At 31.3% G+C, this 16,752-nt stretch overlaps 1 protein-coding gene and 1 long non-coding RNA gene across 2 annotated transcripts in view; both read right to left on the bottom strand.

Annotated features, from left to right (window-relative positions):
* Nucleotides 1-14,279, bottom strand: part of LOC143257720 (stress-activated protein kinase JNK-like) — a 63,401-nt gene extending 49,122 nt beyond the window's left edge. Inside the window, exons 1-2 of the mRNA XM_076516753.1 lie at nucleotides 14,252-14,279; nucleotides 9,670-9,943 (exon numbers count right to left, since the gene is read on the bottom strand). Of these exons, the coding sequence (XP_076372868.1) occupies nucleotides 9,670-9,836 (167 nt within the window). The 5' untranslated portion in view covers nucleotides 9,837-9,943; nucleotides 14,252-14,279. The remainder of the gene's footprint in view (nucleotides 1-9,669; nucleotides 9,944-14,251) is intronic.
* LOC143256139 (uncharacterized) overlaps nucleotides 1-16,752 on the bottom strand; it is a 141,573-nt gene that overhangs the window by 101,546 nt on the left and 23,275 nt on the right. The gene's annotated exons all lie outside the window — the stretch shown is intronic.

Below are 16,752 nucleotides of genomic sequence, written 5' to 3'. Positions count from 1 at the left end.
TCCTGTGATGTCATTATGTTACTGGAGTAAATGTATAGCATCCAACTGTGTCATTTATCTTAACATGCATCATTTATTAATTACAAAGGTAATAACATATTAAGCTTTAGTCTTTTATATATTTTAATGTATAAACTATATTCTTGCAAAATTAGCACAACACAACACATACTATTACATCAATAGCTTTCAAATGTGTCAATAAACATTAATTGTTAGCTATTATAAAGTATTATTATAAATCACTGTCAAATTTGGTTGGTTGTTAAGCATAAAGCTAAACAATAAAGATGTCTATGAAGCATCAAAACTGTTTTTTTAACCATTACAAGTCATCTGATTTACTACCAAGCTGCTGAGAAGCTGTCCAACTTATTCATATACTTGAAAATCTGAATTCTAGGATTTGTTCATATTTAGTTTTAATTTTTAACTTTCACACATAATACAAATTCTACAAATATTCAATAAATTCAATATTAATGGACTACCATTACTCAAGCAGCTCTCTTTCAGAAAATGAAATAAATTCATGTATAGATATTCATTTATATGGTAAGTTGTATACATGTCATTCAATGTAGTAAATATTAAGCTTGCAAACACAGAAGGTTTATCTGCTCAAAATGCAAAACCACAAGCACAAAAGTATCTGTCAAATTAACTACATATGGCAACTTTCCAAACATAATTATTTTACTCTGTAAAATTCATATTAAATTAAAAGAATTGTTTATCTACATGTATAAACTTAGAAGAAAAGTAAATATTATTTAATCAATCACCAACACAGACAATGTCAGAAAGCTCAGCTTTTATGGAAAAAGTCTTAAACACAAAATACATGTAACACTGATAAAATTCATCAAATGCTACACACATTAATCTATAAAATGTGTGTTCAACAAAAAACCAAAGTCTGAACAACATTTGATTATATAAACTTCCAAATTAATCTCATTCCAGAACTATTACCAATATAATCCCTTCCTATCCATGATGAAGGTTGTTTTCAAGTTCTGCCATAAGCATACAAACACACAGAATGATTGTGATTTCCTTGTGCTATATTCTAGGAGCTAATAGGACAGGAAAACATATGCTTAAGATTTGGAAAAGACAGGCTTAGCTCCAACTGAGACATTTTCATTCCTATAACATTCACAGATTTATGGAATGAGCTGGCATCATCAGAAGTAGAGGCCAGCACTTTACATGAGTCATGCAACAGGAAATTAAATACTACTGAACAAATAAATGGTGGGTTTAAAGTTTTAATTTTCATTAAGATGAGTGTACTTGGACAGCTCTGAAGGATCAAATAATCTTTAGTAATCCAAATGCTAAGTTGCAATATGTAAAAGTTAAGCACCTACATTTTTTCAGATCAGTTAACTCTTTGCAGTAATGGAAATGGCAATTGAATATTAGGTTCAAAATTTTAATTTTTCCTCACATAGAAGTTGTAATAATATGACACTAAATCTGTATTTTTATTTTACAGAAAATCAAAAGACTTACAAGTAACTTCTACAATTATATAAATGTCCATCTCTCTCTCTCCAGGGTATAGTTTTACTGCTCAATACTTCACATGTGCTCATCTACCCATATAATGAAAAACTGCCAAAGATTAGATCAATATCTCTAATAGTTTCTGATTTACAGCCCTGTAAAATTTAATTACTGTTTTTTTTTTATTTTTGGCAAATTCATTTTTGGGCAACTTTGGCTGCTTAAAGCTGCAAGAGTAATGGTGGCAGAAGGCTGAAATTTGCTACACTGACTGAATTAATCTCACAGAATTCAAAAATGATCTCAAACCAAGTTTATCTCTCTTAGTGATTTTCATAGTGAGGCAGTAAAATCACCTGAAAACTCAAAATCATAAAAAACATTGGTTTATGTAATAAACCATAGCTCTAATACTTAATATGATACAAAGCTGATTTTTTTTTCTAATTTCCTATAACATATCAGTTGATAAATCAGCAATTGTTGTAATTAAAAGTCTGTTAGATCTCCTGTAAAAAAATCTAGCTGCATGCAACTTTTTATGATTTAGCTAAAAATAGCCCTACTTCAGGCCACAGTTTGACCATGTCACCAGTTATTCAGCCTTTTCAGATTTTTACCATATATTCATATACCAAATGCTCAATATATTAATGAACAAATTCCAATAAAACTACAAACAATATCCTTCAGAAAAAAAAATATATACAAAAAACAAATACAATCATTTAATCCCTTCACTGAACAACTAATTTTCAGGCTAATTCCCAAAAATTAACCATTATGCATCAAAAATTAAAATAATTAATTTGACCCTTTGTATTGCCTTTTCAATACTGATAGAAACTGTATTTTCTATATCTGACAGTAACATACCTCAAAAACCATACTAGATAGTGAAAAATAATAATTTAAACAAAAGATGAGAAAAATTAAGTGTTCTTTAGTAAAAGATATAAATAAAGACAAACTTAACTCAGTAAGAAACCAAAATTATTACAAAATATAAAACAAATTATTTAAATGATTATATCCACAATGTAAAAATGCTGTCTTTATGTAGATTCTATACGTGTTCCTGAAGAGTTGGCAATTTTGTAATGAGGCACATAAACATCCAGAGTTTATGACGTATAATATAGATGGCAGCACACAAGCAACTTTGGTGATTGTTCCAAGTGCAGGGTGATTTTCCCATAATTTGCAGTAAAAGGAAATATTTTTTGATGGCTGTGGGGTAAATCCAAGTTTTGCAGTCAGTGGGCATAAATGTTTATTTGGATATATCTGAAGCAGCAAAATTATTAATAAAGAAATGTATTGTAAAATAACTACAATAGTCATCAAATCAATAATTTACATATAATAGCAGGAATTGAAAACCCAAGGAAGGAAAATAAAAAATAAGCAAAACACAAATTAAACCAATATAAAGGAACACCTTTATACCTATATTAATTAATAACTAAATATCTAACTGCATCACCCCCTACAATCTCACACTTGTTTCCTCTCTCATCCCTCAGACATGTGCCCAGCAACAGTCAGTTGTAAACTCTCTCTTTGTTAACCTGAAGATAACCTTAGAATGTTAAAATGTTGTTCTCTTCTTTACTAGTACAAGTGTTAATACCCATACTAGCCATCCTGAGATACATGTACAGTTTATGATAATCTCAAATGGACCAAAGAATGAGAACAAATATTCCTTTCAATAAAGTGTGAAAGTTGAGTTAGTATATCCATGACAAGACTAAGTTCTTGTTGGTGTGATTTTGTTTGAAACTTGTGTTAATACATCCATGCTAAGACTCTGAGTTCTTGTTAGATACCGATGCCATCAAATCAGAGTTATCAGAATTTCAGAAATGGGCTAGAACAAGTAATGCATGTGCTCGTGGTTCCTATAAAGGCATATACTGTGTAACAAAAGAATTTCCTGCAGTTGTGGTCTTTGTGAAACACTACTGACACAACCTGTATGGGAAAATCATCATTAAGGTGTACTGTGCATTATTCAAATGGCTTATTAACTTCGAAGACTTGAAAGAGATAAAAACATTGCAGAATTATGATTTTATTCTGTTTTGTTGTCAGAGTAATGTTTTATATCTTGATTCAGACAATGACATGGAAGATGCTGAAAATACTTATTTAGCTGTATGAGTTCGATTAGAAAAACATAAAAATATAATTGTGGGTGTCAGTTGGAATCCTGAGGATAATCTTCTTGTCACTACAGCTGGTATTATTTATCAGACCAGTGACTAGAGGAATTACTTGACTGTAACACAGAAAGGAAGCAACACTATGTACTTTCTGAACCTATCAAGTGGTATTTCACTATGAAGTGTGTACATTGTTATGTGATGCAACATTAGGTACTTTCTGAACCTATCAAGTGGTATTTCACTATGAAGTGTGTACATAATGTTGTGTGATTGATTGTTAGAATGTTTTGTTGAATGCAAGATTTATTGGACCAAAACACTTTGCAACCCTTTCTTATCAAGCTATCAAGATGTTTTATAACAAGATATCTACAAGACCCATTATCACACAGTTAGGATGAGTGTTTTTATCAGATGAAATACTGGAATATCATCAGTTTGTATGATGGAGCAGGATCACTATAAATCCAAAAATGCTGAAAGATTGTTGTGATCCATATTTTTTTAAGTTACTAAGCAATTCTTTAAGCAAAAACTGTCTCCAAGATTTTGTAAAAGTAGATCATCCTGTATAGCCAAGTAGTAGCATGACATCTGTGATACCAAATAAATGGAGTGATTCAACCCACAAATAGTGACAGAATATCTCACTGGTTTGGCTATTGATGTTAGCAGTTGTCTAGGACAATATTTATTTTGTTGTGGAATATTGTATTTATCTAGGTTGGTCTATAATGTAACAACAACATGAATATTAATCCTGGCTGAAATAAGTGTAACTGAAAATTTTTAGTTTGGCTGAATTTTACAAGATTTTAAATTTTGGGATGAAGAAAAAATGTGCTTATTTTAACCCCTACACACAAACTTGGTCATTTCTTACAGCCACAGATCCCCCATTTTTTAATCTATTGGTACCTGGTTCCTAGTATAACAAACACACAGTATTAAAGGGAATGCAGCCTGGTTCCAGAATAGCTGTGTAAGATGTTGACACAGAAATGGCAGCAGTAGATAGCACACATTAAGCAATAGATCGAGTGAAACCTACCACACTGGGAAGCCTATAGGTATAAAAAATACATTATCTATAAGGAATACACATGTATTCACATGTTAAGATGTAATTGGCAATCACTCAAATTTTATTATTCTAATACTCTGTGTTTATTAACACAAACTTGTAACAGCTGGGCTGTTACAACATTGAATGTGAAATTCCTAACAGAGTTTCTTATCAATTAGAATGATTGACTTCTGCTACATAAGTTCTATATTTTAACCATTTTGCTTAGCTTGCTCTCAACAAGCCACTTTTCATTCCTATTTAACTCTTAGTCTCATTGAACTAGAGGATGGCTGTTACTTTTGTATGCTAGGAATTTTTACACCCATATATAATAAGTACATTTGGTAACAGGGATTCAAACTCATGACACTCAAACTGCAAGACAAATACCCTAACCACCAAGCCATGACATTCTTGTTGCTATTAGTGTGATGAAATTCTTGCATTAAAATGGAAAGGGAGTGAACTGAAAGGTTCTTTTCAGAGACATCCCAAAGCTCCTATGTGTTCTACAATCTCCGAGATTCTGGGAGCTGCCCTAACTTGCAGAACTTACAGATAAGAAGAAAATTCTTTTTGAACTGAGGAACTACAAGATATTAATTGAGAGAAAAAAGGTAAATGACAAGACACTAGTACCTGGATTGGGGGGGGGGGGGACAACAAAAAGATAATAAAATTCTGGAGATGGTTTTCTTGTCCACAAAATATAATGGCCATGGCCTTGAGAAGCAGGAGATGCTGATGGTCAGTAGAAGGAAAAGGAATTAAAAAAAGGAGGAAAAGATGAAAAGTAAAGAGAAAATCCATGTGGTATAAAACTGAATGACCCACAAATTGACTGCAAAGGGTCCAGATGATGCACACAAACAAATGTGCCCCAGGTACAAAAGTAGGTAGCCACTGATGGGATGTGCAATGGCTAATTAAATCCAGAAGGGGTACAAGCAAGAAGTAGACAAGAAATGTGAAAAGAATGATGGGAGGTTACAGATTATGAAGCAGACATGGAATCATGAGGTTGGAAAATGATGAGAAAACATGGAAAGAGAGTACTGGTGTCTTCAACATATAAGGAATATCCCTGAAATCTTCAGGGTAAAGAAAAGGAGCCAGACAAAGGTCATGAGAGTAGGAGTGAAGATGATGAAAAACAGAGTGAAGAGTGTCTCATCCCAAGAGGAAAATAAAACTGAGATGATACAAAGTAGAAGAAACCCTGACCAAGGTAATTAGAAGTACCAACTTTAAATCCCCAGAAAGGTTATCAAGACCATAGTATAAGGATTTGGAAAGATGATGAATAGAGGTTAGGTAACAAAGAAAATGTGTAAGAAAAAGGACAAAAACAGGAACATTTAGCACTAAAGAAAATTATTGGAGGTAAGGAGGTTATAGCCTACCAAGTAGATAAAAAGGACTGGAAAAACAAGAATGGTAAAGGGGAATGGCCGTAAACCATGGCAACAAAATCCTGGAGTTAAGAAGGATAAAGCATGTAAATGAAACTATTCCAAAAGAAACAGCATTAACATATCAGTAAGAGGAAAACTAAATTTTCAACATGAGGGGAATGCAGTAAGGAAGAAGAGTCAAAAGACAGAGAGAAAGATAAAGTAAAGAACAAACCAGGTAAATAAATACACGAAGAGCTTAAAGGGTGAACATTGTCATCTACAGGCTAAGAGAAGCCCAGTGTAAACCTAGGGAAAAGCTGATCAATATAGTTGTTCTCCATTTAAAATTGAGGGGAATGTACTTCTGAGGTAAGGACAAAAAGATGAGGTAATGAAGGTATTAAAGAATCCACAACATGGGTTATATTTTATACGTTAGTGTTATACTATACATGAAGGATATTGCACCCTGCTATAAGTGGAAGGCTAGTGCCACTTGATCAACTCAGTTTATGTTAAAACACATCTCAGACACCTCAATACTATCAGCATACAAAATTTCAAAATGCACATGCAAGGAATAGTTACTGTGTTCAGAAAGATCAAACGCATCATGTTGGACCTACTGAATAATCTCTAGATTTCTGCAGTGTACAGATTAATAAAGCTAATGGTTTATCTTCGAAAAATAATTATAACAACAAATCTACAGTTACACCTTGTGTCTAGAAATACAACAGTCTTATACATCAATCACAGAAAAAACTGGATGCATTTATATATAGTTGTACACACAATCTTCACTCTCATAAAAACACCAACAAGGTAAAAGGATGCAATTACCTAAATCTTTACATAGTACACAAACAACACAACAACATAAACATGCATAATTAAATCGTTTTGCCTCAAAACACAAATCAAAAGGGGATTGGAAAGAAAAATACTGGCAGCACATTTTTCTGGATAACAACTCAAACAATACATATGTAATCTTAAATACTTCTTAACCTTTAATTAAAACCTTCAGTATACCCATCACCACACAACCTCTTTCTGGAAATCATACACTAGTATTAGAATTCATATACTAACTAAATTTTGTTGTTTTTGTCAAATTTCTTCCTTTAGAGGTTTCATAAGTGCCCCACTTATACACAATGAGAAACATTTTGATCAGTAACTTACAAAGAACTTTATACAACACAAAACTAAGCAACTGTACATATAGTTTCTTTTCATATAAATTATTCAAATGTTCAGTTATGATACAATAACACGTGTTAATTCAGAATCATATGCTAACCAAAATACTTTTTTCTTCCTTGTATTACTGAATATGTTTTGTTCAAGTTATTGTATATCAGCTTGTAACATCAGAAATGTTCTTTTGTTTCTTTGTTGTTAATCACAAAAATATACAACAAAACTATCTGTGCTGTGGCCACAAATGACACTGAAGCTCAATTTCATAAACTTTAAGACTTACCTTCTAAGCCACATGGGGGACAGAAATGTTCTTTAACTATGTTGACAAAATGGTTTAGAATAATTTCATATTTAGTTTATTATATCATTTACTGTTTACAATATTTTTTGCAAAAAACAAGTGTTAATTTTACAACATATACAAAGCATAATTTTCTCTCACAACTCACTTGAAGTCAAATATTTAACAAAATAACTATCATAATTTATAAAGCAGTCTTTATATAAGTTAAAACTAACCATGTGCTTACATAACAAGTGATATTATAACAAAGGCTAAAAACATTTTGACTTTTAATTCAGCTATTTATAATACACAATTCATAAACACATGCACACACACTACAAGAATTCCAAATGTTACCCCTTAAACATGTTTTGTTTCATTTATAATAATAGCTTTGACATTCCACAAAATATTTACATACTTATTGATCAAAACCTCTGCTATTTTGCTTCACTGGAGAAATGTTTTAAATGTTAGATGCATGAGCTATGTACATAGACAGAGTTGTAACAACTCAATTATTACTGTAGTAGTTGGGTTCAGCTTTTATACCCATAATCATGTATGCTGAATTGAATAAATACCAGGTGGGTACACATGTAAAAGTGACATATACACTTAGTAATACTGGATTTGATCATCTTTAGTAGAAATAATGCTCTCAACACAGACCTCACAATATGACAGAAGGTATTCTTTGATAGATGGTTTAGGTAGAGTATCCTTGATGAAACTTTGTAGAATGGACAGCAACTGCCTGTGGTGGAGACACAAGTTTAGAGGACAACGTTTCAAAAGTCTTCTGTCTTGAAGATGAAAGACTTTCAAAGTGTCGTCCTCTATACTTGTGTCTCCACCACAGGCAGTTGATGTCCATTCTACAAAGTTTCATCAAGATAGAAGATAGTTTATTCAACTGAGCTCACTTATCAAGATGTCATCTGAGAACTGTGGTAGTGAATATTCAATCAGCCTGAGATTTGGTGATTAAGCTGCTTGAGAAAGATTACTGAAGGAATACCAAAATCCTGGATTGTTATGTGATTATTTTGGTAAGATTCCTCGTTAGCAGAATAAAAACAAAGAACTTTGGAGTGAAAACAACTGGCAATAATGTTCAGGTACACAGTGAATGTTATTTATCTTTCAAAAGAAATTAGGCAATCCAAACACTATTACAATGCTCTCCATACCATCACACACCTCTATTAGTTAATAGTGATACAATAAAGAATCGGGTATCTCAAGTTGTTTTATTCTATTTTTACCATCAAGCATTTGTCATTGCACATTTAGTAGAACTTGATAAAAGAAAATTTGAACAGCTGGTCACAATACAGTCTTTGATGATCTTAGAAGCCTACAAAAACTCATGTCATACAAGTATGGGGTATTTTGCTTTATCCATTGTTTACTAGTATAACCATTACACGTGACTATACTTTGGCACCTGAAGGGTTTAAACAATTACATATCACTTGATCAATTTATTTTGACCATGCAATTACATGAAGTTTTCAAAAATTTTGAAAGGTAACAAATAAATTATTAGACACTATAGATAAAAATACAATTATATCATTTCACCTGTTAAGTGTAGCAATTTTTGTGATTGATATCTTTCTTAAGCCTAATGTAAAAAAAAAAAACCTAAATTTATATCACCTGTTTTCATTTCCTAAGCTGTTTAAAATGATAAAGCACCATGAACAGAAATGTAATTACATCTTATTCATGATTTAAAGGGATCTTATACCAAATCAACATGTTTATTCTTGTTTTACCATTTCATGTTTACAAAATGTTACTGTTTTGAAAATGAAATCAATATTAACATTTTTAGTCATGATGAGTAGGCATATGAGAACTACCTAATTACTTATTAGAGAACACTATCCTGGCAATACTTCAAGTCAGAGTGAAGATCACAGAGAAATCAGGTTTATTATCATTATTTTAACACCATCATTATTAACGTACGTACACATAAAAGAAGTAGATGTATCGAATACAAGAACTCACCACACAATTCCTTGAGCACCAGAACCAATAGGCCTAAGGTTCTGATATCTTTTAAGAATTGTAAACTGGGCATCGCCCACCTCAACAGTATAGAACATGCTAGAATTTTTGCTGGACATGTCACTAGAGTGGCTGGCTACACTAGATCCTTCAGGATACAATCGCATCAGGGGTTTCACATCCACTTAAGAAACATAGATCTCACAAATATCCAGTTACAGGAATAAGGTGCTAGATGCTATGGCTTCAGATAAAGGTGTATCTGAAGGTTCACCTGAAAAAAATTAATGGCTGCTAATTAGGTGCAATATACTAATTATAGCTATGGTCTATAATTACATAAGATCAACACCACAGATTTCAAAGTTCACTTACACCATGAAAGAGCAAATAGTATAGGCACAAGGTATAAACATTACTTGTAAGTTTTAACTTACTAAGTGAAAAACAATTTTAATTAAGTACATGAAAAAAATTATATATCACAGTTAATAAAGAGACAAAGCACAATTTCAAGGACTCACGAAATAACAGCTAATCGTTTGTTATTGGGTATCCATATTAACTTTTCATTATAATACAATAAATCCTGGATATACCCAAATTATTTCCATACTGATGACAGTGCTGGTTTACAAGTGATGAATTTTATGTAAACCAAATAACAGTGCTTTTTATGAGTAGTATCTAATTTTTTAAGTATGACAAATGCAGCCAGTTTCTAAAACAATAAAACTTAAAAATGAGCACTCAGTCTGGTAAAAATAATATTCAGCTTTGTAGTGAGCTTTGGTTCAATCACTGCATTTCCTCATTTAAATTTACTTAACATTACTTAAATGTATGGGAGGCTGCTACTTTTATCATCATTAGATTGCTTTTTATAGAACAGCTCTGGCACATAGAAGATTAAACTAGATTGTACTTTACACAAGCCAAAGGGAATAACCTTAAACTAACACAATCCATAATGGGAAATAACTGCATTTTGGTCTACAGCCTTCATAAACAGGCACCTGCAATACTCAGAGGATGAATCAATGTACTTATGTAATAAGCCTTGTTCAAAAAGTTAACATATCTTTAATATGAGGTAATGATGAATGAATCTTCAACAGATTATTTAAATCTACTGACAACATAAAACTTTGGGTTTGGTTGTAAATAGTACACTACTGTTTTACAAAAGGATTTGGATTACCTGATGGAATGACAGGTGACTTTCAATTATAATGAATGCTATGTAACATATGTAGCTTATCATAATTTGAATTATAAGTATAATTAACAGTGTTGTGAAAGATAAGGATATTGATGTAATGGCTGATCATTCTCTTAAACTATCCAAGCAGTGTGCTGTTGGCTAGTAGCATGGCAAATAGGATTTCACGTTGTATCTAGAGAAATGTCATCCAAGCAGTGTGCTGTTGGCTAGTAGCATGGCAAATAGGATTTCAGGTTGTATCTAGAGAAATGTCATCCAAGCAGTGTGCTGTTGGCTAGTAGCATGGCAAATAGGATTTCAGGTTGTATCTAGAGAAATGTCAAATACAAATCTAGAGAAGTTATAACGTTATTGTACAGGTCACTGCTTAAGCCACATTCGGTAATGTGTTCAGTCTTGGGTTCTTTACCTTAGAAAGAACATTGAATTTTTGGAAAGAGATCAGAGAAAAGCAACCAGGACATAACCTGGAATAAAAAGATTATCATATGAGAATAGGTAACAGATGACAGAACTTCTCTCTGGAAGAAAGAGCTGGGAGAAACAAGTGTTTAGGTGAATTTATAGTGTTCATAGTCAGAATAGAAAGAAAAGGGAAATAAATATAAATATTTGCAGGTAGAAGTCATCTTTAATTAAGACAGCTTTACTTTTGTAACAAGGAAGTTAAACAAGTTGCCTTCAAATGAGATAGAAAATATAAATTAATGGAGTTTAAAAGAAAGTTGATAAATAATTGATTCATAAGGTGCTGCTTTAGAGTTTTTGAATGTTAACTTGATGGATAGGATGGCTTAGATACACCAAAATTACCTTAAATTGTTCTTTCCCAGCAGAAGTTATTATATATTTAAATATTTCTGGCATTTAAAAATTAAAATAGACAATTCCTCATTTATATGAAATGTTTCATATAAAACTACAACATTCTATAAAACAGCTTGATAAAACCTACCTAAAAAATACATTTATTCATAAAAAGGATTGTGGCAACCACTTATAACATGTTTTCATCTGATACGTAATTACTTGTTTTATAAATAAATGTTATATATTTATTAAGCAACTTATTAGGAGAAATATCAGTTAAATCAGACAAAATAGGTGATTTATGAATTTTGTTTTAAATATTACATAGGAAGTTCCTTAATTCTAAGCAACTTACAGTACTGAAGCAGTTTCATTATTAAAAAACTTTCAGGTTTAATAGGGGAGCTAAAAGATTTCTTAATAATACTGTAATTCTAGTCATGAACACAAACAAATTCTAAAAGATACTAAAAAAACTCAAGAATGTTAACAGAGCCCATAGAAATAGTAGTTTCCAAATATTAGTTTACTGTATACACAAAACCTTTATTTCTAACATTTTGAACATTACAGTAGTTTAAACATTTTATATTTTCATAATATTTGATTTATTTCACAACATCTTTTTTCTTCAGTTATAAACTTATGTTTTATCAGAGTTAAAAAGAACTAAATGTTTTTATAAAATTAAAAACATACGGCAATGTTACAGAGTAAAAAAAAAATGAAATGTTAAGACTGAAAATTTTTATACAAGAGAAACAAGTAGAAAAATAATGACCAGAAGCAAAGAACATGAAAAATGAAATTAAACACAAGTGAGTGTAAGGTTCAGAGATGCCACAAACTTTTAAAACATTAAATGTAGAGAAAAACCTTCACAAAAGAAAACGTTTCGAAGTATTAAGAGTCATGATCAAAAAATTAAAACCTCACAAAAATAAAGAACAGCAAAACTTTCATTATGTTTCTATTAAGTTAAAAACAAATGAAGTTAGTATCATAATAAATAATTATTTCATTGGATGTATTTGTAATGTGAATGCATTGTAAATCCTTCACTGTTACAAACTTACTAATATAAATCCATCACCCCATAAACAGCTATTTTGAAACTTTAATAATTGTTTTCATCTTCCCATACAGCCATTTTAAAAGCTTATTTAAAAAATTCCTCATTTCTATATATTCTTTTCTCCTGTTTATCCCCTGGTGAAACAGCAATAAGTCTTCATTTTAAAATGCTGAAACCAGAGGTTCAATTCCCTCAATGGGCACAACAGATAGCCCGATATGGCTTTGCTACAAGAAAACACAAACATACTCTCCTTTTCAGTTTCAGATTTCTTTTATCACTTAAATCTTTTAATACGACAGAGGACAAAACTGATGTTCTTTGATAAGTGTGTGTTCACCTATCAAAGCAAAATGTTGCTTCAGAAAATGTTTAACATTTAAACAATTCTTTAATTCTTCTGAGTTGATCAAATCTATTGCACATAAATCCATTTCTAGAAACACAATAAATCTTTTCATTTCTTACAACACATTCTGTATGAATACTATACATATTGTTATGCATTTAAACAGTTAAAAACTGATGTAGTAAATAATCAGCAGTTAACAAAACCTTAGTGTTTTTTTTAACTTGTATGATAAAATTGTTAAAATTACTAAATTGTTTGCAATTTATCATTATTACAAAATTTTTCTTGCTTTTTATATTAAAGACAATTTAATAGCACCAATATAGAAAGTGTTTGTTTTTCATCTAAAGGACAAAGTTTTTAGAATGATGGGACAATTTGGAGGTACTTTTTAATTTTTTAACCATACTTTGGTTACTTAACCAAATATTACATGTAAATCAAAGTACTTATCAAAAAGATTCTGCACTCTTGTCTAAAAAATCCCACCTGTAAAATATACAAGTGATTTTGTTAGACCATTGATTACAGCACAACACTATCAGCAGTTCAATCAAAATAACAATAAAATTTTTAAGGCAGAGTAGTGATGATGCAAACTAATAACATTTAAATTAAAAAATGTGTCTATGTAGTATAACTGTAAGTATAAATCACCAAATAATAGCCCCACTTATCAGTTGTATAAATCATATTTAACTTGTACTTTGTAGTTTGTGCCATATCTACAACAATATTAATTTAATAAAATTATGTTATTAATACTGGTAATATTATTACTAGTAGTTTAAAATTAACTAATCATATTACTGTATTAGAAATATATTCAATTACTAAAATAATTAATATCTATCTAAGTTCTATTATAACACTGACAGTTATATTATCAGTATTAGTGGTACTAGTATTAGTATTACTATTAGTATTTCTACATGTTTTCGGACTGTCTCCGGCTTAAAAGCCGTTTCATTCTCTCGCATAATATAATTATCACATGACGCAACTAAAAGATTATCAGTCTTCATATTATTATATTTTGTAATTTTCTCTCATAAATCAATTACTTTAACAATTTAATCCAATTTAACAAAAAATTGTCTAAAATCTAAGCCTACCTTACTTCTGCATTTACCTCGGCAACACCATAGCCTCATGAACATCGAGAAATGCTGACGTCATCAGTACGTGAGTAGTTGTCATAGCACTATAAAATACGAAGAAAAGCGTTTCTCAACATTTAAAAAAAATTTGGAGAAATATCTAATCATAAGATATTTTAGTTTATTATACCAAAAGGCGAGTAAAAGTTGATCCTATAAAGACAGTTGATCTTTGAAAAAAAAGTTGATATACGGATCTGCTAGTACTTCATGTATTGTGGTATTAATGGCTGTTGTTTCGAATTAAGCGCAAAGCCACCCAATGAGCAGTCTGTACTCTGCCAACCACAAGTATCGAAACTCTATTTTTAGTTTCATATATCTATAGATTTATTGCTGTACCATGTACACTTGTCCCCCAGTAGCACAGCGGTATGTCTGCAGACTTACAACGTTGTGAACTTTTGTGCTTAACAACAAACAAACAAGTATAAGTACACCATATACTTTCTACTTCCTTGTATTAACTCCCCGAGTGGCTCAGTGGTGAGTCTGAGGACCTATAATACTAAAATCAAGTTTCATATTTATAGTATGCAGATCACATCTAGCTTTGTATTTGATTTCAAATAAAAATATCTTTGTATTAATATAGGAATTTCTCAAGGTTTGTTATATGCGCAAGTATTTGTAATTTCCACATTGCACTTGGTTAAGAAGGTCGTGATTTACTGTTACCCTAGTTGCCTATTGTTTTATGTCATTCACCTAGAGTAATATTTTTTTGTCTTCCCATGGTAAAAATAACTACAAAGTCTCCTCTAGATACAGGCGTCCAAAGGGAAGTAGGCAATAGTTGGCCCCACCTTCTAGAAGATGAGAAACGTATTTATTTCTTTTTTTTTTCTTTTAATCAATCAACATATATATATATATATATGAATTTTTTATTCAATTCACACTTTTGCACTTCTTTGTCCCCTCCTCCAAGAAACTTTGACCCTTCATAGAAAATTTTCTGTGAACATCCTGGCCTACAGTATGTGAAAATAAACAGTCGTTTTTTCCATAAGCAGTCAACTGATCTCTCAGACAAATATCTATCTTATATTTAATTGGAAATAACAAGTTACATGAGTTATGCTAGTCACAGCAAATGATTTATCTAAGTAAAGAAATATTTATTCAGTCTGAAAATGATCTCTTCATATGCCGTCTATAGCAAATTAGTCTTGCATACAACCTCTTTTGAACGTGCTGTAGACAAGTTCAACTCCGACTCTTCAGTAGAGGAAACTGTCTACTCTAATAAGTAAGTATATTTAATATTGTTTAGTGAAATAAAGATTGTTTGTTGTCATTGTACAATTGTGTTTACCCCCAGTGGTTCAACGGTATGTCTGTAGACTCAACTCACTAGAAATCGGGTTTCAATAACCGTGGTGGGCAGAGAACGGTGTTGTATAACTTTATGCTTAATTCAAACAACAACAACAGCATTTGTGTTTGGGCTTTTTATTTCTATCGAATTCTGTCAGATATTACTGAATTGTCTTGACGAATCTCCCTTTATTTGGTGGATTTCACTTGTTAATTAAAATTTAGTGCTATTTGAAAGCATTATAATATCACTAAGAGTATAGAGTAAATTATCATTCTAATTTTGACTTATTAATATGTATTCGTATTTTTATCCTGAATATCACCTTATGCGATATCAGATGGCCAGTCAGACATAACCATCCTTAATTTAGAACTTCTGACCATTGGAGAGCAATCAATGAGCAGTAGTTGCTACACATTTAGCTACTCTTAAACGAAAATCAAAATTATCTACAACAACAAAGTTATAACATTCACAAATCTGAAAATTTGGGATTGTTTAGAAGCACTGATTATAATTTGGCTTTAACCTTGAACTTTTTTATTTGGCAGATTAACAACTAAACCACTCTAAGCCCTAGTCTATGCTGTTTGGCGTATGTATTCAGGTAATACGGTATCCTCATAATTATGTATCCAGAGGATAAGTGTGATACTGTATTAATTCCAGTCCAAACTGACTGCCGCAAATCAATGTGTCAAGCTTTCATTTAGTGTCCTCAAATAGTCTGTCATGACTTTTTGCCATACCACCTTCAAATGTTCAAATGTAGAGTGTAGTGCTACTAGAGTGTACAGAAGTGCCACTCTGGTATCTGAAATTGAAGCAGTTTCTGACGTATCGAAAACTAGAACACGTATATAGAAAACAAAGACATTATGTTCACATCCAAAATTGCATGTATTTCGTGACTAGACACCATCAGTGTACTTGTGAAACGCGTGGACTATTCAGGCTTAAAACCAGGTGTTAGAGCATTTAAATTTTTCATTTTTATATCATACGTTAAATGGTTATAATGACACAGGAATATGGTATAAAAATATTTATTAAACTGCATTTTATTATTATATCGTGCGTTTAAAACGAAAACCTTTTTAGCACACTTATTATTTACATAATATACAAGGAATAATG

This window comes from Tachypleus tridentatus, chromosome 7, assembly GCF_004210375.1.
Source record: "Tachypleus tridentatus isolate NWPU-2018 chromosome 7, ASM421037v1, whole genome shotgun sequence".
NCBI lineage: Eukaryota > Metazoa > Arthropoda > Merostomata > Xiphosura > Limulidae > Tachypleus > Tachypleus tridentatus.
Note: the sequence above shows the minus strand (reverse complement) of the source record. Positions and strands in the feature narration are given on the sequence as shown.